General features: G+C 39.9%; 1 protein-coding gene across 1 annotated transcript in view; it reads left to right on the forward strand.

Moving 5' to 3' along the window:
- Positions 1-23,162, forward strand: part of pard6a (par-6 family cell polarity regulator alpha) — a 44,812-nt gene extending 21,650 nt beyond the window's left edge. Inside the window, exons 3-6 of the mRNA XM_030054630.1 lie at positions 16,144-16,433; positions 19,420-19,545; positions 20,199-20,395; positions 21,341-23,162. Coding sequence (XP_029910490.1) covers positions 16,144-16,433; positions 19,420-19,545; positions 20,199-20,395; positions 21,341-21,662 — 935 coding nt within the window. The 3' untranslated portion in view covers positions 21,663-23,162. The remainder of the gene's footprint in view (positions 1-16,143; positions 16,434-19,419; positions 19,546-20,198; positions 20,396-21,340) is intronic.
- The last annotated feature ends 2,554 nt before the right edge of the window (positions 23,163-25,716 follow it).

The raw sequence follows: 25,716 nt of genomic DNA on the forward strand, positions 1-25,716 counted from the left end.
TGAACCAGGAAATTTATTGGTCGATTCATGGATCAAACACCTGTTGTGAATTTTGCCGTTAAACTCCTTGTTAGAGAACAGCAACTTGTGCAAAAAGTACTGAAACATTGAACAGTTGGACATGTGCATTCAAAAGTTTACAGAAGGTCACATTAAGTTCACCTGTAAAGGTTATAATGCATTTTAGGTTCATCCTGAAATTTCACCCGAAAGCCGAATATCCCTAAGTTTTTGTGAGTAGTGTGTATATATATATATGTGTATTCATAATTGCTCTTTATCTTGGCAAAAACGCATTTTATCCGATTACTCGATTACTCGATAGAATTTTTGGTCAAATACTCGATTACTAAAATATTCGATAGCTGCAGCTCTAGTTCAATAGTTGATGAAACTGTGCTCTCTGCTTTTACTGCTACAAACCATGGCAACAAAAACGAACAACATGCTTCACATAATAACAAAAAGCAGGTGGTGTGTATATACTAATGTGGGAGAAGTGTGCATATATGTTAGTGTGTGTGTGTGTGTGTGTGTGTGTATGTGTGCACACCTGTGTTTGCATGTAGTTTCTGCCTCTGTGTTCCAAAGTTGTTTTTTTTTACAGCAGCTGCTTGTTCACACGGCACGTGTGCTCGTGTCTTGCTGCAGCAGACAGTTAGGACAGGTACGCGACATCAAACAGAAGACCGTCTATGTCAGATGTCAAACCGCAGCAAAAGCTCCATTGTGTTTAAGGTTTAGAAATGCCTGGGAAAATGTAGCTTCTGTGGACGCTACCACGCTATTTGAGCAGTAAAATAATTTCACTACTTAAAAGCTATTTGATTTGCAAAACAGCAACGCTACGACCACGCTACTGAGAAATGTAGTCAAACTGGTAATGTCGCTACTTGTAACGCCGCTACTGGAACCAACACTGGTGGGCATCCATTGGGAGGCTGGGCCTGCTCACTGAGTGACCTGTGCCTACAAAATATCACAGCCCAGTCTGTCAGAAACAGGTAAAACTACTGTAGTGCAGTTCCTGTATTATTGAGTTGTGTTAAATAAATGGAAAGGCCCTCCAAAGATATATATCTGTTTCAGTCTTTGTTTTTGTAGGCCTATAAGTGGTCTGAAAGGAGAGAGAAATGGGCTTCAGTCCAGCACAGTGGACAGCGCCGAGCCACAGCCCCACTAGTTCACTGTGACTGTCTTTGATATCACCTACTAACGTACTGCCTTCTACATATTCAAACAGTATGGACTACACACTGCCTACTCAACAAATGATTAGTATGCTATTACCAGCAGACTGTTCATACTGAAGTATATTGCTAAGTATCCCAGAATGTATTTGACACCAACCGGCGCCAGCAATGACTGGCACCTATCATAGCAGGGTGGGTTGACGCAATGCATTTTGGGGAAGTTGAGTATAACCAGTAAGCTCACCTTGCATGTTGTGTAAACACTTGCCAAACTGACCCCTGTCACTCACTTTAGACCAAATGTATAGGCTCACATGTATAAACTAGTAACACTTTTACCAGTATGTTTCACATCACTAATGTGGTGGATCCAACTAGTTTAAACCTCACACTGCAAAATAATTCACCCTGCAATATGATTTTACTGTGGGTGCCCATGATTTTACTGTGGGTGGACTTATCTGCACTCTTCTCTGATGTGCGTACTGTAAAAGGATTCATGAAGAAAAGGCTGGATGTGAGCATCAGTCCAGATGTAGCTCTGTTTGGGTTTATAGTCAGTTTTAAGCTGGGTTTGTGATTGATGTTTGAAAGTTGCAGGTGGAAGTCGGTGGTCAAGGCGAAATCCAACCCTGTCTGTCATCAAGTCCACTGTCGTCTTACACTTTCTTCAGTCATATGGCAGCACCTTGGACCCCAGATGGTCAGCATAGCAGGCTGAGACCACTGTTACATACAGAGACACATCTTTGTTAGTGACAGTTGCAACCTCGCAGAAAGTAAATACATTTGGGGCCACCATATATGGGACACAAATACACCCCATTCCACCCACCCAGTGTTTTTTTTTATTTATTTTTTTTATTCTATATTCTGTGGGGCTGTAAAGCCTTTTGAGACTGCAGCAGTGATCAAGGGCTTGAAATAACACGTGCACACACATACATAGCCACATATACACACAAGACAGACATCAGCATTTGTTAGTATCCAAAGATTTTGTTTTTTTATATACTTTTTATTAGATTCTCAAAAAGAGAAAATATACAATTACAGACACAACAGAACATCTTAGAAAGGCGAACCTTCATAAAATGAGAGCAGTGAATAATTTTGCATTCTGTGCACTCTAGTAAGTGTATTTCACCATAAAGATAGGACAACATGCCTTTCTTCCTAGGAACAGGCGTGAGAAAGCTATCCAACGAAGTAGTAGAAATTTATTGTTAATAAAACTTTGAACTTGTAAATATCTAAAGGAGTGATGTCTAGGAAGATCATATTTGTCAGATAACTGCTGGAAACAGGAAAATGTGTTATCAGTGTAGAGGTCACTTTTGTCCAAGTTAAGTTTATAGCCAGAAATGTGAGTAAAAGATATCAGGATTGAAAGTACAAGAGGAGTGGATGTTAGAAGTTTGGAGACATACAACAGAAGGTCGTCCACGTATGTTGACACCCTCTGCTTCACCCCATTCCTGAAAATACCAGAGATAAATGTGTTGCCCCTTTTCCACCAAAAAGAACCTGGTGCTAGTTCGGTGCTGGCACTAGAGCCAGTGCTTAACTGGTTCCAACTGAGAACTGGTTTGCTTTTCCATCAGCCAAGAGTCAAGCGGAGCCACGTCATGACGTCAGCGTAAAACGTGATCACGTGGGTGTGCGAGGTGCTCGCTTGGAATCGCAATAACAAACATGGACGACAAATGGATGACCTCATCGTAACGATGCAATACTGCTCGTGTCTTTACAAGCCTACATTGCGATCCAGATGCAAAAATACAATTATCGCTGGCTACCCGTCGTATTCATGGTCGGAACGAATGACGACTACGTTTAGCTATACGTTTATAGCGTTCGCTGTTCCCGTTTGGGTCTGTAACCCCGCCCATCAATGACGTGGTGGGTCGCGTCATCGGTTCTTTCTATGGCCCCTGTTTAGCCCCTGCTCGAAGTTGGTGCTTGCCTGGAACCGATTTGGAACCTGTTTGGTCGGTGCTTGGGCGGTGAAAAAACAAAGAACTGGTGCTAAGTCAGGCACTGGCTCCGAACCAGCCCTGGAACCTCTTTGGTGGAAAAGGGGTATGTGAGAACAGAGTGCAATAGAGAGAGGCTCTATAACAATTGCAAATAGTAGGGGACTAAGAGGGGAAAGATTCGGACTGGGTGCTGTTAGTCCTTACTGAGGCTTGGGGAGATCAATAGAGTAATTTTACCCAGGCGGAATGAATTACCAAAGCCAAATTTTTGTTATATGTAAAAAAGTTACTCCCACTCTACCCAATCAAATGCCTTCTCTGCATCTGAGGAAATGAGGATTTCTGACGCAGTTGAAGGAGTGCTATAAGTAGTGTTGAAGAGTTGTCTAAGATTAAAAAAAAGAATGTCTATCTTTATTAAATCCTGTCTGATTGGCAGATATGACTGTTGGCAATACTGTCTTCAACTGTAAAGCTAGCAACTTGGAGAGTAGTTTTAAGTCCACATTTTAAGTCCACATTAAGAAGACTTATTTGGCGGTAAGAGGAGCAATTAAGTGGAACTTCAGTCTTTTTCAAAATCAAAGAAATCAATGCCTGATTAAGCTTTGGAGGCAGATTCAAAGATTTAAATGATTCGTTGTACATGTCTATTAGAACAGGGGCCAAATAATGAAAAAATGTTTTAGAAAACTTTAATGGATAGCCATCAGGGCCAGGGCATTTTCCACTTTGCATTGACTTAGCCGCAGCAGAAAGCTCTTCAGTAGTGATTGATTTCTCCAATACAGTAGACAAATCAGGGCTAATTGAGGGTAGATCAAGTGTATTGAAGTGGTCAGAAGGTTAAGCATGATTTTCAGATGCAAACAGGGAAGTCCAGAATTTTTTTTAACTCATTGTTAATTCTTTCGGCCTCTGAAGTGATAGCAGATAGAGTTCTAATTTGGATAAATTGATAGGAAGATGCTGTCTGTCTTAACTAATATGCCAGGAGCTTACCAGCTTTGTGACCTTGTTCATAAATAGGTATACCTAGATCTTAAAAGAGATTCTGCAGCTTGATGAGAGGTAAGGATATCAAATTCCGATTGTAAAACAATACGTTCCCTGCATACATCTGAAGAATGTGAGGTGGCATAAAAGTTATATATTGTCAATATAAAAAACAGTAAGTCCCACCACCCATTCTTTTTCCATGAAATTACAATTATTTGCGAAAGTACTATTAGGCTGGTTATTCCTAGTACAAAACTACAAAATGCTCAAGTGTCCTGCTGAACCTATCAGCCGGATCAACTTTCCAATTCAAATTGGAAAATAACAAGACAACCTCAAAATATGGGTAGGTAATTTGTTGTCTTTTTATATTGGCATAATATATTTTTTATTTATTGACCCAAAAGTGTTATTTGAGAAGCCATTTTGTTATGAAAGTGAATAGAGAGATAGAAATATAGTATTGGGCACGACGACGACGACGACAACGATGATGATGATGATGATGATTATTGTTGTTGTTGTTAATCTCCAATGTCCATGGTTTCACATATGAAACTAGTTTCCAGCCGTTGTAGAATGCAAAAAACACATTCTATGGTATATTACTTTGTTTGGATGAAGCAGTCTGAATGCCACCACTCTCTTATTAGACTAGGGATGAAGAAACAAAGCAAAGTACACAAAGCAAAATGAGGTTGGTGTTTTATATTTTGGGGTATTGATATTTTGGGGTATTGATATTGTGTGTGTATGTGTGTGTGTGTGTGTGGTGTGTGTGGGTGTGTGTGTGTTTAAGGGGCTTAGCAGCGTCTGTGCCTTCAGGCTTCAGTCTGCCTCCTCCTACTGTTCTGTCTCTGTTCTGTCTGCTCAGTCAGGAAACACACTCTAAAAACAAGATGGATTGTTTGTGTGTGTGTGTGTGTGTGTGTGTGTGTGTGTGTGTGTGTGTGTGTGTGTGTGTGTGTGCATTAATGCCTTTTCACCAGCCATTAATGCTGGTCTCGGTGGGTCGATGCTGCTCGTCAGAACAGACATGATCTAACACACAGACACTTACTGTAGCCAGAGAAGCAGTGTGAGACAGAGGGAGGTGGAATGCTGTAAGAGGAATGCAGCAGGTCAGGTATTTGTCTCCAGCAGAGAGAAACTGCCTTCAGTTTACTTTGTGTCTACATTTCCCCCCTTTTTTTAAACTCAATATAAAGCCAGTTTGAGCTTTTACTCATCAATTTTAAAGTTGATAGCTTTGAACACTGGTGGCCAAGAGTGGCAGCAAGAATTAGCTTGAATTTTGAACATCTGTAAGGTGATGTCAATAAGCTGCAGACAACACGCTAATGTTGCTCTGTGATATTTTATACCAAAGGAAGTGAGAGAAAAAGATCTATGTTGGTGAGTTTTCTCAGCAAGATAACTGTGTGGACTGAGCACCAGACAAGTGAATTTTTTATACATTTTTTTGCCTTGATTGGTTTGATGTATGTGTTAGATATTAGTCCAGATAAGATATAGTCCCTGATCCCTCTCAATACTAGTATCTGCTGATAGCATGTTTTGATCCGATCTTCATATATATGTGTGTGTGTGTGTGTGTGTGTGTGTGTGTGTGTGTGTGTGTGTGTGTGTGTGTGTGTGTGTGTGTGTGTGTGCGTGCGTGTGTGTGTGTGTATATAAAATTAGTAAAAGTGGAATGCTAGGCAATAAATGCACTGAACCAACCCAGTATATGCAGGTTAAACTCATAAAGTAGTTATTCTGCTCTAAGAAAAATAGCCTGCATCTTGTTTTTTCCTTCAGTCCTTTGAAATCCAGCAGCCTGTTTTTTGGTGGTTTTATTGTAATTTTCTTGGTAAAATTTAAATGTATTATTATATAAACATTATAACTTAAGTTTTCTTGTACTTTTTAACTTTTTGTGCATCACTCTGGTAAGTAGCAGCACTGGGCCAAAGGGTGAGTGTGTTAATCGATAAATATTATGATGCACAGAGCTGGCTGGACTCGCTCTTGAATGGCCGCCAAGTAAAATGACATATTTTGGAGAACCACTTTTGGCCTGACTTTGTTCAAGAAGTAGTCTCCCTCCAGAATTCAAGCATCAGTATCAAATATCAGACTGTTTTCTTCCATTTATAAAGAAATTGTAGAAAATTGATGCAGCTGATTTCATTTTCATATCTCCTTTCAATTATGAGTCTTTTCCCTGGCATCTTCTTTATTTTATTTTATTTATTTATTTATTTAAAAGGGAGAATGCATATTAATGAACATTTAATGTAAATATGCTAGATTTCTCCAGAGGCTTCTTTCCATCTACAGTCCCTGGCAGGTCAGAACAACAATACAAATGATATATACAAAAAATTAACAACACGATAAAAGAACTGCACAACTGACACACACCAATGACAGTAACTAAAAACAGTGAGAGGACACATAAGAGCTTGAATTTAACATTAGTGTTTACAGATCTGGTTTCTTTTCAGCCACTTTTTCAGATTGACTTTAAAAGTGTTAAATGTGGTACAGTCTCTTATTGGAGCCAGAATCTCATTCCAGACCTCAGTACCTTTGACTGATAACACCTGTTTACTGAAAGCTGTGTGTCTAAGTGGTACTGCACTGTCACCTCTAGTGGAGGCTCTGGTTATTCTCCCACTGGTGCTGGATCTGAACATAATGAACTCACCCAATGACGGTGGAGCAAGTCCATGCAAGATCTTACACAGAGCAAGCAAGTTTAAGCTTTTTAAAATTATCAAAACTTAAAATATTGTATTACCTGAGAATAGGGCAGTGATGCGAGGAAAAGGATTTCCTATCCTATACTTACCAATACAGTTTTTTTGAAGAGAGATTCTATTGATTTTAGCATACTTAAGCTTGCCAGTGACCAGTTGGTGATACAATATTCTATGTGCGAAAAAATCATACGATGAAGAAACATTTTTGCAGCCCTCTCTGGAAGTAACGGTCTGATATGCCTAAAATTGTTAAGATTAAAATTTACGGTTTTGCATAATTTTTTTTAACATGTTTTTTGAAGGTTAAATTTGAGTCAAGGGCGACACCAAGATATTTAAATTCATGTACAAGCTGGAGCTCCTCACCTTTTAGAAATATATTTGAACTTGACCATACTTTTGGATGCTTTGAGAATACAATACAGACAGTTTTTTTTAATTTAGAAGAAGACATGACTTGGTGAGCCACTTGTCCACAGAGATTATTGCAGCTGTCAATTTTTCGGATACTTCTATATCAGACTTTGCTTTTGTGAAAATTACGGCATCATCTGCATAAAGCTGGGTGTTAATATTTTTGCTGACAACCCCCTTCTCAGCTTCAGCAGTTGGTAAGCTCTAGCTGTGTTTAATACAAGTCTCTCCATGGGAGAGCAGACTAAAAATCTTACTATGGGGGGTTGCTGAATGGGTAGCACACTCAGTGGAGTATCAGAGTGTATAAGAGTTAGTCCAATGTACAAATACATGGGTCCAATATTGGCATTTCATAAAACACCAGATACCAGGTAGTCAGCCACCTGTAGTATGATGGAGTTTTATTTATTCTTTATTTTGTACAAATTATTATTATTATTTTTTTTACTAATTAATTAAAATAAAGATATTCAAAATATCAGCTTAAAACTTTTACCTTTTTTGTCCAATCCGCAAGATCTTCAACTCTGCAGTATGACCTCAGCAGATGGGTGATTTGTATGACCTTTATAAATAGTTTGTGTGTTCGTGTGTGTGTGTGTGTGTGTGTGTGTGTGTGTGTGTATCTGAGTGAGTGATGGTCCATTCTGTAGAGCTTCCATTGCTGCAGTTGCAAAGGAACCAAACAGCTGCTGTGTTTAACCATGTGTGAGCCAGATGTTATGGCTTTACTGAGTTTGGCCAGAAACAAACGAGGATGAATTGGATCTGAGCTGCATCAAGACTGGAACCCCTTAAACCCATTAATCTCACCCCCATCATCCCTGGGTGTTTACCACACTGTATATTCCTTGTATGCTGCTTGTGTGTGTGTGTGTGTGTGTGTGTGTGTGTGTGTGTGTGTGTGTGTGTGTGTGTGTGTGTGTGTGTGTGTGTGTGTGTGTGTGTGTGTGTGTGTTCTAGGGATGGGAATTAGTAGGGACTATGATATGGTTCTGAGCTGTGGCCTTAGAGATGAAAAATATTTGTGATTACAGATTTTTTAAGCATTAAGACTACAAAATAAAACACTCAGTTATGGCTATTAACATTGTGACTAAAACACCAGACCAGTCAAACTATGACCTTCTGCATTATACTGTATAATCATGAACACTGCAAGGCAGAACACGAACATTAACAGTGGTAACAGTAGTACACATTCATTTAAATACGAGCTGCTTCTCGTGTTACCTGCGCTCGCATCATGCGGTTCCTACGACCACCTCTACAGTCAGATGTTTATTTATGTCCATGTCTGTGGTTTGCTTTGCCACGACTTTTGTGCACAGCACCTATACAAACCACAGCCACGTCATATTAATGCAAGTACCACCAAGTGAAAGTGCACACTGTTCAAAAAGACATGTAAAGCAGTTTAAGGATTTAAACATTGCAACCTTCACAAATTAAGCTATTGACATGTTTATGCATACTGTACTTACGTGCAAGTACTGCCTTTACTGCTATTTGCCTAAAGGTCATCTTGCCATTTGCTCCCTTCAAACTGGTTTTCTTGGCCACACTATCACAAAAAATGTGTGATAACATACATACTGGAACATAACATGTTCCAGGTAACATACTTTGTGTCCTGTCCCGCAATGGACTCAAGGCAGAAATCCGGGAAAATTAAAAATCAAGACAACTTGTAACTACAAAATTACATTTCCTGTGATTTCAGTCATTTTAATGAATTTAAAGCTGAGAGAGACAACAGGGGAGGATGGAGAGAGATCACAGGAAGACAGGAATCAAGTGCCCAAAAATAGCTTAACATGAATCTACCAATCAAAACAGAGGAATGAGCTATCAGCATTAGCTGTGTGTGACTGAGAGTGCAGATATACTGAAATAAATAAATAGGCATGAAAAAGCATTCCTTGAACTACAGTGAGTGCATGTGTGAGGCGACACAGCTGTCAGTTAGAGGAGCGCTGGCAGAGCAAACCAGCCACGAGCTGCTGATATCAGACGGTCAGTGTCCACACTGGGAACAGAGTCTACTGGAGCTTTGACAGTCACTATAAAAGTACTGTAATCAGCATTAAAAGGCAAATTAGCGCTACAGTCATTGCTAATTTGCTGTAATGTTCTCTTAAGGTCTCTTCATGCTCGCCTTCTCAGAGTGGAGTTAGAGACAACCCTTGTTTCCGTCTTGTACTTACGTCTTCAGCATTCAGCACAGGAGGTTGTTGATCACAGACCTTCCGGGAGAGAAGAGGAAGCATTTACAGTGTTTTCCAAATCTAGGGCCTCAACAAAATCAACAGGCATGCAGTCTAACTTTTAATATGTCAGTCATACTGATAACATGTTTGTCTCCCATCCCACAAAGTTGGGTGAGGCTAGAAACAATATTTTTAACATATTAATCCCTAAACATGGCTTCCCAGATAAGGCGTTTAAAAGTTAAAGAATATCAAGGGCCAAAAATACATAAAAACATTAAAATTGAACACAGATATTTTACAGGCCTTAGCTTTGGGACCAAAACATTATATAGACAAACTCTGAACAAAAACTGAGACGGTGCTGCAACCACTTTCCTGGATTCTAACTGATTTGACACCGAAACACCGCGGAAACCCACACAGACACGGGAAGAACATGCAAACTCCACACACAAAGGACCCTGGGTGGGAATCAAACCCAGGACCTTCCTGCGCCAGTGCTAACCACTACACCACCGTGCCGCCCCCGGAATATATGTGCAAAATATTATGCCGACACTACATATCTAACAAAAGCCAGAGGATAATGTTACGTCATATGAAGCTGCTTTGAACTATAAACTCGCCATTTATAAGCAGAAGGCAGCACGTTTTCTCAGAGCCCGACAAGCACCGGGGAGGCCTCTCCTCTATGTTGTTCTGCTCCAGCCGCCGTCACGCTGACCCTGTCAGCGCCACACCGTCTCTTTGACTTGCCGCTGGCTGTGCAGCTTTATTACTTTATTTTTATGGCGTTTGACATAGAAAGAAATCATACCACACTCACAGTGTAGTTTAGCAACTCTGAGTGACAGTACTTTGAACCAATGAATGGAGTGCATACTCACTGATGTGTGTGAATGAGCTCCACTCATTGGTCAAACAGCGGGAGAGGGGGCAGACTCTCAAAAATAAGGGACAAAATGTGTCCCTTATTGGTTCAATACAGGATGTGTCTTTTAGTTGCCAAATACGGGACGATTGCGTATTTCAAGGGACAGTGGGCAACCCTACGTTGCCCCAACAGCAAAACATATCTGTGCCGGATCAGGGCAATAGGACACGATTTGTACGCTGTGTCTTTCTTCCCAACAGACCAATACCGGCACAGATTTGGATAATGGATCTGTAACAGATTTTGACCGGACCTGGCCCAGTACAGTGGATAAAGCCATGACATGTGGTCTGTACCAGATCAGCGATCCATGCTTATGATATGTGGTTTGGATTTGGATTTGGCCCAGATCTGTAATATGATATATGGTTTGGATCTGCCATATAGGAGGTCTGGGGCAAAACTGGTGCAGAGGCGTGTGATGGTGTGACTGCTACGCGGATCTTGCGACTTGAGGGTGGATCCGTTTCGGAGTGTACTGCTGTCGGGGTAGTGGTTAGCAAAATAGTCATGTAACCAGGGATTCACAAGTTTGATCATTGCAATCCGAAATAATAGCCTTTGCCATATTCTCATTCTTTCACCTTTCTGTCTTTTGTCCATCTCCCACCTCTCTCTTTAGTGTTTACTATTCAATGAAGCAAAATGCTGTCATGTGAAAGCACGGTTCAAAAAGGGAACTGAGATGCTGGCTTTTCAGTCTCGCCCTTTCTAAAGGCTCTGCTGCTGGAATATTCTAGTCCAGAATAACAATGATGGGATTGTAGATTGAGATTAAATCTGTCAGTGTGTTAATCTGTTTGAGAGTCCTGACCCTAAATCCTCACCCTCCACAGCTTTGCACAAAGAGAGAGATTTCTAGAAATCCTAGGGAATTCTTATATTAACCCGTATTCAACTAGGCAACTTGACTAAGAGGTCATTCTTATTTGCAGCCAGTAGAGGAGCGGTTGTGGGATGGAGGTCTAGGCCTGGCTAATGAAAAGCAGACATATTCTACCACAGCCTGCCAATATATTAAAGGCTTACTTCACCCATAGTGCATGATATTTGTATCAAGTACTCACTCTATGCTGCCTTAAATCCCTGACGAAGAAAGTTTTACTTGCAAGCTTTCATGGTTAACATAAACCTCAGACAAGTCTGGCAATCTCTGATACAATGGAAAATAGAGGGTCAATGAAATTCCACTCAAGTCCAAAGTCCATTGAAAAGCTCACACTTGTCATGCAGTATAATCCTTAATCTTAATGATGGCTTTTTCTGTAAGTGGTGTGTGTACGACATTTTAGCAAAGGCTCGAGTGTTTGGAGGGGTGATAATATTTAAGAGAGGTGGAGAGCATCACAGATTCACCTCCACTAAGTGGCATCTTTGCCAGTTATTTTGTCATTACACACTGACATTATGCAGCGTGCAGTGATGACTACATCAGTCACAACTCTGTTAGCAATTACTATCTCTGAAGGCTGAATTGCCCATTTGCACTGACTCATTGCCCGTGTATTATTGTCTTAATAGCTTATATGGATTTACACATGTACAATTTTCAGACTACACACTTCACACACACACACACACACACACACACACACACACACACACACACACACACACACACACACTCTCTCTCTCTCTCTCTCTCTCACACACACACACACACACACACACACACATACTCTCTCTCTCACACACACACACACTCTGTCTCACACACACACACACACACACACACACACACACACACACACACACACACACACTGTTTATTTCCATGTTTTTCATTTCTTTACATATGATGGGATTACAATAATCTAAACTAACTGGATGACTCTAAATCCATTACTATAAAAACACAGTGGGCCAGCACTCACCAAAATGGAACAAACTGCTGAACATGTCAGCACAGTTTGCGGTGTTAAATGCTCAATACTGTAAAAGTGGCAAGATCCAAAATTTTATCTGTTTAGTTGAAATCTTTTGCAGTTTCCTCCTCTGTCACACCAAGGGAGGGCAAGTTTAGTCTTTATATAGCCAAAAGCAGTGATTCTAAGCCCAGTCTTCTACTCCTGCACACCTGACCCAATTAAGGACTTAATGCTGGTCGTTTTAAGCAGGCCTACCTGAAAAGGGTATGAAAGTGTGAGCCGTAAATGGATCAGGTGCAGAAGTAGAGCTGGAGCAAAAACCTGCTGTGGGACATGGGATTCTTGAGAACTAGGTTGAAAGCCCCTGGTCTAAACAGCCTAGAATTGGGAAGTGCAGCTCAATTTTAATTTAAGCTGGTGAAACAACATCAAGTGATTTGTTTTTCAGTAAAACTGAGATGTGAATGTCACTGTAGGCTTCTTTCCACCATACACCAGCCTTTTGTTATTTCCTGGTTTGAGATTTGTAAATTTCTTATCTTTGACCCAATTATAAGCGCCTCCTCTGCACTCCTCTTTACTCTCTCACCACTTCAACTTCATTCAGAGCTTCTCTGAAACTGGACATTTTACAGATAAACATATCCAAATTTCAGAGAAACCACATAAATGCCTCTGTCACTGCAAACATCTTTTGACCTTTTGACAGAGTCTAAATAATATAAGCAATCCAAAAAAAAAAAAAAAAAGTCTTGTGAGAGTGAAATTTATCCCTAATTTCCTACATAAAAAAAAATTTAGTTTTGGTTTCTACAAGCAATCCCTTGGAGGGAGGAGTGGGTTTGTGTCTTTACAAAAGTTTGTGTTCTCGAAACCCCTTAGTGGTCATAAATCACTTGATGCAGACCAACAAAGAACAACAACAGAGATAAGAGCAAATTCAGTATTACAAAAAACCTTTAAAAGTAGTGGAATATAGAGAATATATAGAGAGATTATAGAGAATATTTTTTTTATTCATATATTATAAATAAAAAAACTGAAACACAGACTCACACACATGCATGTGTGTGTGTGTTATACTTTTTCTACATTATGCTACATTATGCTCTGTTAAAAAGTCGTTTGTTGTCTTAGTTCAAACTGTAACATTTGTTCATCAAATAGCTTATGGGTGACGTAACGCTGGCAGCTGACTGTGGGTCATGCTGACTAGAGAGATGTATGCCAAAACAAAAAGTCAGAGGAGCGGAGGAGAGGTAAAGGCAAAGAAATGGAAGATGAAGTGTGAGATTGGAAAACTAATATGAGAAATGAAAAATATTTATAAAATAAACCCTCCCTTGCACAGACAGTCAGAGTAATGGATACATATATATGAAATTCAATATGAAGCATAATATTTTTAGACTGAAGTGTTTTAATCTCCCTCCAAACAAAAATGAGGGAAAATATTCAGACGTACGGTTCCACTTGATTACATTATATGGGAAAAACCTGTGAATTTCCTCTCTGTCTCTTTCTTTATCAGTCTCTTCCCATCTTTCTGTACTCACTTTCCACTCCTTTCTGTGAATAAGTGCAGCAAAAAACTGAACACCCTAACTCTCACTTTCAACACATTCATGTTGTGAACCCTCCATTCCACCTTATTAAAACACTTTTAGCTAGAGATTTATGCCCTGCACAGGTCATATGAGTAAATGAAGTCACTGTCCTGTACCTAAAGCTGTCTTGAGATGATGCATGCTTCATGACTTATTCACTCTGGCCTGTTGGTTGGGCTGGTTTGAAAGAGTAGTCAGTAGAGTAGTGATCAAGAAGGGAAGAACCCATTCGGCAACAGTGTCTAGGTTGAACTGTGGCATTTGAGCGATTGTCCATTGGTGCCCGATGTCAGCAAAGAGAACATTCCCCACATCATTACACCACCAACAGCCTGGGGACATGGCAGGATCCATGGATTCATACTGTTGCTCTGGCATCTGCATATGATGACAACTGGGATTCATCAGCACTCAAAAAGTGTGCCCAAAAACTAAACTATAAGAATGATAGTAAGGGAAGCCACCATAATGTGCAAAAATAGAAAAATGCACCTTTTACAGCATTTATAAGCTTGTGCAGACAACACAAAAACACATGCAAAGAAGGCTTAAATGTTTTAAAGGTGCATTTTCAGGATTCATCACACCAAGGCCAGACATGTTCCCACTCTTCAGTCATCCAGTTTTGGGTATCATATGTCCACTGAAGCTCCATGTTTCTGTTCTCAGCTGCTTCTGACAGAATGTGTTTTATTTATTGCTCCATCTTGGTGAATTGTAGACACTGTAGTGTTTAAAACGAGTAGGTCGATGTTTTCTGTCTGGCACAAACCAGCATACAACATTCCACTCAAGTTACCTTCTTGCCAGTTCTAATATTTAGTTGAACAGTAACTGAACCTGGCAGCCGTGTTTGTATTCATACTTTATTTAATGCAGGGGCAGGGCTGCGACCTGTTGTGCAGGTATACTTTATTTACACATCACTCAATGTCTGGAAGAGTCAGCTATTTGTTTAAAGATATGTGTATCTAATATTGTGGTCATTGTGTACAGACACCAAATTCTTCCATGAATTGTTGGCTGCAGTGCCCTATACTATCACTTTGTAATATAATAGTAAGCCACTGGCATTATCCAGTGTCATAAAACTAATTTAAATAAATAAAATTTACCCCACCTCCCTAAAAATGTAGTTTGGTGAGTGTAGCCAATATAGCTTATTGGAAATACTTCACGGCATCCATAAATTCATCTGTTGTGATTTTTAGCCTGAACATAATCTGCTGTCACCCACGACATTTACAAATAGTATGTTATTTGTGTCTCATATTTTGTTTAAATTGGAGCAGTCTACACAAAACAGCCATGCTTGGCCTTATATAATTTAAGATTGCTCCGTTTAAATGATGATGCAAACCTTTCTGCACTTGTGAACGCATTTAACCACAAGTTACCAGCAAAGTCTAAAATTTCTACCTGGGCTTCATGCCCTTTTAAAAACAATCTGCCTGGTGTCTGTCCTCATCACATGAGCCTTTGAAAAATTCACTTAATTTTAACATTATTTTGCATTGATTTAAAGGTTATTTTCTTTTATTTTAAATATGTATTTATAATAATTATACATAGTTTTTGCTTTCTTTTGCTAATTAAAATGGTAAAATCTTACCATTTTTCTGTTTGTTTGTTTTTGGTAAAAAAAAAATTCTCATTTTTGGGGTAATTTTCTGGTCCATTTCTGGTTATTTCTTTTTCATGTAATCACTTGCTTATTTGATCATCACCCTTCCGTGTTTTTGGAAGAAATCAAGTGAATTTGCACAAGTTTCAAGGGGTTAATACTTATGAAATGTGTCTCACAGCATTTAAACACAGGACATCAGACATTAATCCAACCTCACTGATCTGATGTTCAAATATATCATTTTAATAATTAGAAATATAGTTTCCTTGTAATTTTTTTTTCTTTTGCAAATTTTCATCTAATTATTTTTGCTGATTTTCCTATAATTTTCTTGTAGTGTTTCTCATTTTGGGAAATTTTTTTACTACTGATAATTTTTTGGTAATTGTTCATTTGTTCAATTAGTTTGTTTTCCCCATGTTTCTGAAGGAAATCAAGTGATTTTGCTCTTTAATTTTTTCCAACTTAAAATGCATCATGATCATGGATGTACACTTCATTTCAAAGCATCCAGTAGAAATAAAAACTGCTTTTTTTGTCTCTTTCTGTCTCATCACAGAGGATGAGCCAGTAGTTTTTGCCACCAATTCCCTCCAGAGGCGCAAGAAGGGGTTGGGCTTGACCGGACTCCGCACCACCGGCTCCAGCTCCACCCACCAGAAGAACAGACCAGGTCTTCTGATTGGCTCACCACAGGACTTCCGACAGATCTCATCCATCATTGACGTGGACATCTTGCCAGAGACACACCGACGTGTACGACTCCATAAGCACGGCACGCACAAACCTCTGGGCTTCTACATTCGTGACGGGGTGAGCGTTCGAGTGACACCACAGGGTGTAGAGAAGGTAAGACATGGTAAACATGATGAACAGATGAACTGATCATATTTGTAGTTCACCGATTCATCTCCTCCTCACACTCAGATTTATCCTAATGCCAAAACAACTGTATGCTTTGGGGCAATCTAAAATTTCTAGTGGTAAGGAAAAATATCTGCATTTAGGTGATTTCAACTGAGATGATTCTATTTTCAAATTTATTTTCAAAAATTGTTTGGTTTAAAAAGAGAATGCATTTTTTAGGGGAAAAAATCAACTGTACAGTTGTAACAGTTTGTGCCTTAAATGTACACTATATTACCAAAAGTATTCGCTCACCTGCCTTTACTCATACTATGAACTGAAGTGCCATCTCATTCCTAACCCATAGAGTTCAATATGATGTCGGTCCACCTTTTGCAGCTATTACAGCTTCAACTCTTCTGGGAAGACTGTCCACAAGGTTGAGGAGAGTGTTTATAGGAATTTTTGACCATTCTTCCAAAAGCGCATTGGTGAGGTCACACACTGATGTTGGTCGAGAAGGCCTGGCTCTCAGTCTCCGCTCTAATTCATCCCAAAGGTGTTCTATCGGGTTCAGGTCAGGACTCTGTGCAGGCCAGTCAAGTTCATCCACACCAGACTCTGTCATCCATGTCTTTATGGACCTTGCTTTGTGCACTGGTGCACAGTCATGTTGGAAGAGGAAGGGGCCCGCTCCAAACTGTTCCCACAAGGTTGGGAGCATGGAATTGTCCAAAATGTTTTGGTATCCTGAAGCATTCAAAGTACCTTTCACTGGAACTAAGGGGCCAAGCCCAGCTCCTGAAAACAACCCCACACCATAATTCCTCCTCCACCAAATTTCACAGTCGGCACAATGCAGTCTGAAATGTACCGTTCTCCTGGCAACCTCCAAACCCAGACTCGTCCATCAGATTGCCAGATGGAAAAGCGTGATTCATCACTCCAGAGAACGCGTCTCCACTGCTCTAGAGGCCAGTGGCGGCGTGCTTTACACCATTGCATCCGACGCTTTGCATTGCACTTGGTGATGTGTGGCTTGGCTGCAGCTGCTCGGCCATGGAAACCCATTCCATGAAGCTCTCTGCGTACTGTACTTGGGCTAATCTGAAGGTCACATGAAGTTTGTAGCTCTGTAGCAATTGACTGTGCAGAAAGTCGGCGACCTCTTTGCACTATGCACTTCAGCATCCGCTGACCCCTCTCCGTCACTTTACGTGGCCTACCACTTCGTGGCTGAGTTGCTGTTGTTCCCAAACGCTTCCATTTTGTTATAATAGAGCTGACAGTTGACTGTGGAATATTTAGGAGCGAGGAAATTTCACGACTGGATTTGTTGCACAGGTGGCATCCTATGACAGTTCCACGCTGGAATTCACTGAGCTCCTGAGAGCGGCCCATTCTTTCACAAATGTCTTGTTTCACAGTCTGCATGCCTGAGTGCTTGATTTTATACACCTGTGGCCAGGCCAAGTGATTAGGACACCTGATTCTGATCATTTGAATGGGTGAGCGAATACTTTTGGTAATATAGTGTATTTTTCATTTTCCTCTTTATTTGAAATGTAGATTTAAAGGGATGGTAAACCCAGCAAAAAAGAGTCATTTTATTATTTCGTATTTTCCCCAAGGACTATCATCATTGTCCATGATTTAAGAGTTCCGAAAAGTCAGTCATTTTTAATAAAATGGAGTTTTAGGGGCTGCATTTTTTCAACAGTAATTCATTCCAGCAGGATTGAGTGGGCGTTTCCCTAGAGCAGGTGTATTTAATTAAAATTTTGAGGTCAGGTTACTCAAAGCTCCTTTCCAGCAAAGGTCCAAGCCATTGTAGGCCTATATTGATGTAATATTGAGGATCTATATGTGTATAGATGTTTGTATGTAACTATAAAATGTAATAAAGTACAATTAAAAAAATTTAAAAATCAGTACCTTTCTCAGAAATTTTCCCATTAGACACATTGTAAAAGTACTAAGAAAAAGCTGGGTTACTCACAAATAAATGTATCAAATTAAGTAAACTTTAAAAATAGAAATGAAAATAAAATACTGCTCACTTGATAACACTGCTCACTTAACTGATCAAGACTGACTCTTTATCCTGAGTATTTACCAGTAATCTACCAGGAATATAAAGTGCCTGATAACATTAGGCGAAACTAAAACACAGCAGTTTTACTGGATAAAAAACAAATTATCCAGTAAAACAAATATGAATTTATTTTTAACACCTTTGCCATTTTTCTTTTTCTCCTACATTTGCTTCTCTCTCTCACTGACTACAAGCACTTCTTCTGTACAATCGCTTTGATTAGCTCAGATGGCTGAGTGATTTAAATAACGCACAGGATTGGACATGACACGGAGATGCAGTGACCACAACAAACCACCACTCTATAAAAATTTTGCAAACTGGTTTGCAGTTCCAGGCACAACTATTACTAGGTCTGGACCTGGTAATGTTATTGTCACAAAGCTGTTAAGACTGACAAAAAAAAACAAACAAACAAAAAAACAAAAAAAACCCTCACTTGTTGGAACTAGCACTGAACTAGCACTACCCATCTGCTCCTGGCTTCCAGCTTCCCCCCTCTCACCTCTTCCATATACAGCAAAAGGCTAGTTCTGCCTCCTCTCTCTTCCCATGAGCTGCATGTTTCTTGCTCCTTTCATCCAGGCCCAGGGCTGACAATAATCAGCGTTAATTTGGCTGGAAAACCTCTGCAGCCAGTCTCCACAGGGAACAACCATGCCTGCCATCCCTTATCCTTGCACTTCTGAACTAAGGGCTGGTACTTCAAGGCCTTTATCTTTTAGTTTACTATCCCTTTAAGTAAGCTTAAAGATGCTGTAAAATATACAGTTCTGCATCTGTTTCCTCATCTCAGTACATAGTCGATAATGAAAATGCAGTATCACTTGATATGTGTCATACCTTTTCTGATCTCTCTGCTTTCTCCTCTTCTGCCTCCTCTCATCCCTCCAGGTTCCAGGAGTGTTTATATCTCGGCTGGTGCGTGGTGGACTGGCAGAGAGCACAGGGTTGCTGGGAGTAAATGATGAGATCCTTGAGGTCAATGGCATTGATGTGGCAGGAAAATCTCTGGATCAGGTGATACTAATAACCATAACCTGTTTGTGAAGTTATGTTTTTGGTTCCTTTTCTTATTGATGGTTCCTCTCAGAAACCTGGCCCTGATCAGTTTGGTCATAGTAGTTAGTTATCTTGCCAAGCAGAGTGGTTGTGGAAAGCTAAAAATATCCTATGCTCATTTCATTGTGGGGAACAGCAGTGAAATGATAATCATAAGGGACACTCATCCATGAAGTTGTTGACCCTGTTGACCCCCCTGCCCTCTGGTAAGAGGCTGCGCTGCATCCAGGCAAAAACATCCAGACTGAAAAACAGCTTCTACTCGGATGCAGTCAGACTGCTGAACCACTCCCCCCATATACTGTCCGCCCACTTTAACAATCTGCACCCTGACTCTGCTGTTGACGGCTTGTTGCTCTTTGCACTCTGTTGCTGCTAGTATACATGTGCAATACTCATACTCATATGAGTACATAGCCAGATGTTTATTTTATGTCTTATTTATTTATTTACTTTTTTTTGTTCTTTATTCCGTTGCACACACACCAAGACCTGGGTAACTGTGTTTCATTCACTCATGTTTCATGGTTGAATGACAATAAAAGTCTGAAGTCTGAAGTAACTTTTCGGTTCTAATAGACTTAACAGCCTCTTTCCAATGATCATTTCAGGTGACAGACATGATGGTGGCCAACAGTCACAATCTCATTGTCACAGTGAAACCAGCCAACCAGAGGAATAACGTGATGCATCGTGGAAGTAAGATGTCAGCTGGCAATACTTCAATGCGCTCAGCTGGATCCACAGGCTCCGCCCCATCACATGATTCACCAAGCCCTGCCTCTCAGAGTAACCCTATCACTGCAAGGTATCAAATGAAAAGAATGAAAAGAGGGCTGGTGCGGTTTTCAGTTGAACTCAAAACCAGGATATGAAAGCTTCATCACCACACCCATATGACTGGATTTTATCTATAAAGACGATAAATATCAATCTAGTATTTTCTGTAGTCTTTATTTTATGATGGTATAGATTTACAGCAGTGTATTCTTTTAATCTAATGAACAGACCTAGCAGTAGCAGTGAAGAAGACTAGCTGCAGCTAGCTTAGCTAATGCTTAGTGGCTAATGCAAGCTATCATCATTGACTCTTGTTAGCAAGCCATTTGCTGTCTGTGGACAGATGAATGTTTTTCTTTGGACGTCCATGTTTGTTGTTTGCAAATGGAACACATTCAGCACAGAGATGGGAAGTTCCAACTAGGGAGTCAGTCAGTCCGACATCCGACAGTCAATCGGAAGCTCCATTATAGTAGTCTCAGATAGCACCAAATTGAGAGTAAAAACCATTGTATTTTTCAAAATGCAATTTTTGCAAAAGAAGACTCAAATTTGACTGGTTTGGTAATTTGATGATGCCAAAAAAAATCCACAAAAAAATCTACAAAAAAATTAATGTTTCCTCAAGAGAATTATTGTTTTTCATTTGCAAAACCCTCTGAAACATTTACACCACCAGACAACTTTCATTTGAAATCATGATAAAAATAATATTATATTGAGTTTTATACTGATCGATACTTGCATAGTGTCCCATGAAAATGTTGCCCTTCAGTTATTGAGTCAGTTGACAACTAGTATCAAAGTGATCAATTCATCAATAAATACTGTATGTAATCAAATTGTATCGTAACTATTAGAAGAGGTAGACCGCACTGCTACTGGCAAACTGCTATATAAGCCTAACCCTTGTTTTCATAGATTTTTGTTGTGTTGTCTTCATATTTTGCTCTTTTGTGTGTCTTTACCACAGCAACAGCGTGGCAGAGGGTGACAGCGAGGACGAAGACGAAGATGGCGACCTCATTATTGAGAACGACAGCCTGCCACCTTATGTTTCCCACCACGTAACCAACGGCAACAACAGTAACCACAACAAAGACTCACCTAGCCGCAGACCAGACAGCTCCACAATGGTTAGGCCCCTCCCACAGAGCGTCTCCATGCCCAATAGTGTCGGAGCATCCCTGAGCAACAGCCCCTTGGCCATGTCCAATCACAATGGAAGTCCCACCCACACAGCCAGCAGCAGCCAGGAGAGCATGAGAGAGGATGGCAACATCATAACGCTGTAATCATGACGACAGCAACACTGTGACAACTACATAGCTCCACAGACCTAGCAATCAGTAACCATGACAACAGTGTAAACATGACTCCAGAGCACCTTTTTCTTTTGAAGGTTCTTCCTGCTGATTGAACACCAGAGGTTCTCATGATGGGAGTGGACCCTGAGTATCTTAATAGACCAGTCTACAGTACAGAGCTACGAGAGAGAAGGTTCTGGCAGGATCTGATCCCAAGCCAGCAGATCATCGTGTGGTCTCAGAAACTTCTCATCAGCCACAACTCCAAAACTAAGGAAATTCCTGTCATGTTTGCATGTTTGAAGAGCCTGAGAGCAGTGCACCATGGGACACTGGTCACACATACAGACAGACCACTCATGTCTGGATCATATAAACTCAAGTGTGTGTGTGTGTGTGTGTGTGTGTGTGTGTGTCACCATTTCCCCTGTTAAAGCACTGGGAGTATTGCCTTACAGTCAAAACTCAGACACTACAGTCTCTTTCTCTCACCCTCCTCACTCTAGCTCACTTTCAATTTCCTTTTTGATCACCGGTGTGACTGTCATGCAGAATCAATGTGGCAAAATTGTACATTTGGAAGTGAAATTATTTGATATTGAAAAATATTTAAAATTCACCACAAATAATCATGAATCCTGGGAGGAGTCTTCCTGTATCTTGGCTCCTCTAGCTACTTATTCCTTTCCTCAACCACCTGAACTAAGAAAATGAGCAGTGTGTGCATGCATGTGTGTCATGTATGTCTTATATGTTTAAGCAGCATCAGTTGGCCTAGCAAAATATGTAGCTGTCATGACATGGTGTTTCCTTTGGGTCCATTACTCCACTATAATTCTAACCCAAGTGTATAAAAGAAAACTAATTTGGCAATATACCAGGACTTCAAACTAACAGTGACCATGGATGATCTAAAATGCATTTGGAAGATTGAGTTGATATATTTTACTCAACAGTGTGTAAACCTGCAGCTTCGCCCTGCTAACCCCTCTGCTGAAACCCGTAGTCTGGTTTCAGTAGAGATGTTATGTCCCATGAAGGTCTAATGCTGTCTCAGAGGCTTTTACACCCTGACAACAATAACATTTTGAGGGAAACACTGAATACCTATATTTTTGGCAGGTTTTGGTATGGATTTCAGCCTTCAAAAGCCCCACATCATTGAAACCCTAGTCAGAATAGTTCATTTGTGCCTTGGGTGTGGCAGGGGAAAGCCCTGACCCCTAAAGCCTGGCAGACTACCTTTGAAACATAAACCATCTTGATACGCTGCAAGGACTTTGGCATTTGACTAGTTGACTTGCAGCTAGCAGCTACTAAATGTATGAACAGCCTTGTTGTTGGCTTTGGTAACAGCCTTGTTGTTGGCTTTGGTGCCAGCCAGAGCATCTTGTTTGGGATGGCTCATAGATAGCAGCAATCTAATTTAAAACTCCTTGTTTGAGTATTAATTTTTTAATTATTATTATTTTGTGGTAATTTTGTTAATAACATATTAGATTTTTTCCAAGTAATTTTATGGTAATTTTCTTGAAATTCGTTTTAAAAAAAAATTAAGTTATCATTAAAAAATCCAAGTTATTTTGTTTTATTAATGTTTTACTAAATTCTCAATCACATTTTTTTTGCAAATTTTTAAGAAATGTTACACAAATTTTCAGATTTTTTTTCTGTTTCAAAGAGTTAAATGCTGCGTTAAGATGCCTTTTGCTAGCATTTAAACACATGAAACCTCCTGTTAATCCAGCGTGACTGATTTAACATGTAACTGTGAAACCTGAACAAATACACTTGATTTCTTCTCTTTTTCCCCAAAAAATGGGGGAAAAGGCGATAAATGAGCAAACAAAATACAAGAACATTTATAAAATATTAGCAAAAAAAAAAAAAGAAAGAAAATTGATAGAAAATAAGCCAAAAAATTTTGTTTAGAGGGTGAAATAAAATATCACTTATCTCCTGGGTTTTAAAAGTCATAGAGTTCATTTTTAGGTTTAGGGCTCTGTCAGTCAAAATGAAATTGTTCAGATTGTTTCTCTTTTTGTGGTTTGGTTTGGGGTTAACCTTTTGTCTATGTAGACCGCTTGTCTGCTGTCTGTCGGCATGTTCTTCACCTGCTAAAGTTCCATAATGAAGTTAACCAGTTCTGATTAAGACAAGCAATCTGTACAGTATCTAATTTGGGCTTTAATCAACTTTTCCAGCTGCGGTGGCAGGACAGGCTGCTGCTTAATACACAGGTTCACACTTAAAAGGTTACAGGTTTGTTTCCTATGGCAGCCCCAAGCCATCCCTCTCAAAATGTCAAAATATTTTCCGACAAGGCTGTTACAGAAAACCAAGAAGTTGATAGAAATAGATCAAATGAATCTGTTAGATCAAATGAAATGAAATTCATACTTAGATCCCACAGAAAGCAACAGAAAGAGTCATGAAAGAGAGACATGAAAGCTCTGCTCATTGACCGACCTACCTACCTACCTACATACCAACTGTACTGACGCACACAGGAATGTTGGGCGGGTAAGCACATACAAATTCCTAAGTATATTACAGTGAACATAGCGAAAAAACAACATGGACCTTAGAGGAACAAACCACAACACAGTTAGTTTATATTTATCAACCTTTCCATGTCTGGCATTCATGTTCAATGTGTGTATATGTGTGTGTGTGTGTGTGTGTGTGTGTGTGTGTGTGTGTGTGTGTGTGTGTGCGTGCGTGCGTGCGTGCGTGCGTGCGTGCGTGCGTGCGTGCGTGTGATGGGAGATGGGGCAGTTGTGTACAGCAGCTCAGTACTATGCCAACAGGATTACATCATGATTTTATTCAGTTATATAAGACTCCATGAAGAAACACCCCTCTCTCAACTTCTTGTCATCATGTTTCACTGTCAAAGTATCTGCTTGATGTGTCTGTGCCTATGAATGCTCAGTCATTTCCCAGTTTCTTGGTAGTAGATGATTTTAGGTTCCCATGTGACGCTGATTTCATTCTTAATACATAGTATTTGAAATAGTTTTAATCTAAAACAAGATTTGACTTTACATTTACAGGTTTTAGATTGTCCTCAGATGCAGTTTATAGAAACTGGCCATTGCCTGTTTCTGGTCTGGAAACTGCTCTGTGCCCATGCTGAAGTACAGCCTGGCAAAACGCTCTCTTTCCGAGTCCAACTATTGTTCAGTTTACCAGGAAGTTAAGATGCATATTTAACTTTTAAGACCTGGACAGATATAAAGAGGTGGCTTGCACCAACAAACATGTTTTTTAAGTAGTTACCACATGCAGTGTTCACTGTAAGCATTATAACACTGATCAAAAGATGCACATCCACTTTCTATCACTTCCTATCAATCCACGGCTTCACTTGTTGTGGAGTAAGAAATAACCTCATAGGATTGAGCTGAACCTCAATGGGTGGAGTTAAAGTACAGCAGGTTTTTTTTTTTAAACTAGCAAACTGGCAAACTTAAATGGCAAAGAAGAAGTTGGCATCAAAATGTAGCTTAAAAATATGAATGTAAACGACTACTTTTCATTCATTCATGGCATCTTGTAATGTTAACAGGCTAGCAAAGTGGCTTTCTCAAATAGGAAACTCAAACTAGCTAGTTTGGCTAGTTTGAATCAGGAAGCTAAGCTAGGGTAAGTAGCTAACCTAGATAACTTGGCGAAATATATTTTTTTCTGTCAATAGCAAGAGTGCTGTTTTTTAAACATTAGCTGACGCCTCCCTTACTTACCTCTGGTCTTTTTTTGTATTCACTCTCAGTCTAATGTTTCTTAGCCAGAAAAAAAAAAAATCTAAATTGAACTTTGTTCATAGAGTTGTATAGTTACCTGGTATTATATGAGTCCACATGGTGGTGAAATCTCCTCATTAGTTGCTCTGTGCTCCTTTGGGCTGTTAATCCACATTAGTGGGTTTCTATCTGTCCATTCACTTCCCAAAATAACAATGTTAGCACATTAACACAAAGCAGATTATGGCAGTATTAAACAACAGTCCCCAAAGTCCCCATTCCCATTTTTTGAGTAA

Source organism: Myripristis murdjan, chromosome 6 (assembly GCF_902150065.1).
Source record: "Myripristis murdjan chromosome 6, fMyrMur1.1, whole genome shotgun sequence".
Lineage (NCBI taxonomy): Eukaryota > Metazoa > Chordata > Actinopteri > Holocentriformes > Holocentridae > Myripristis > Myripristis murdjan.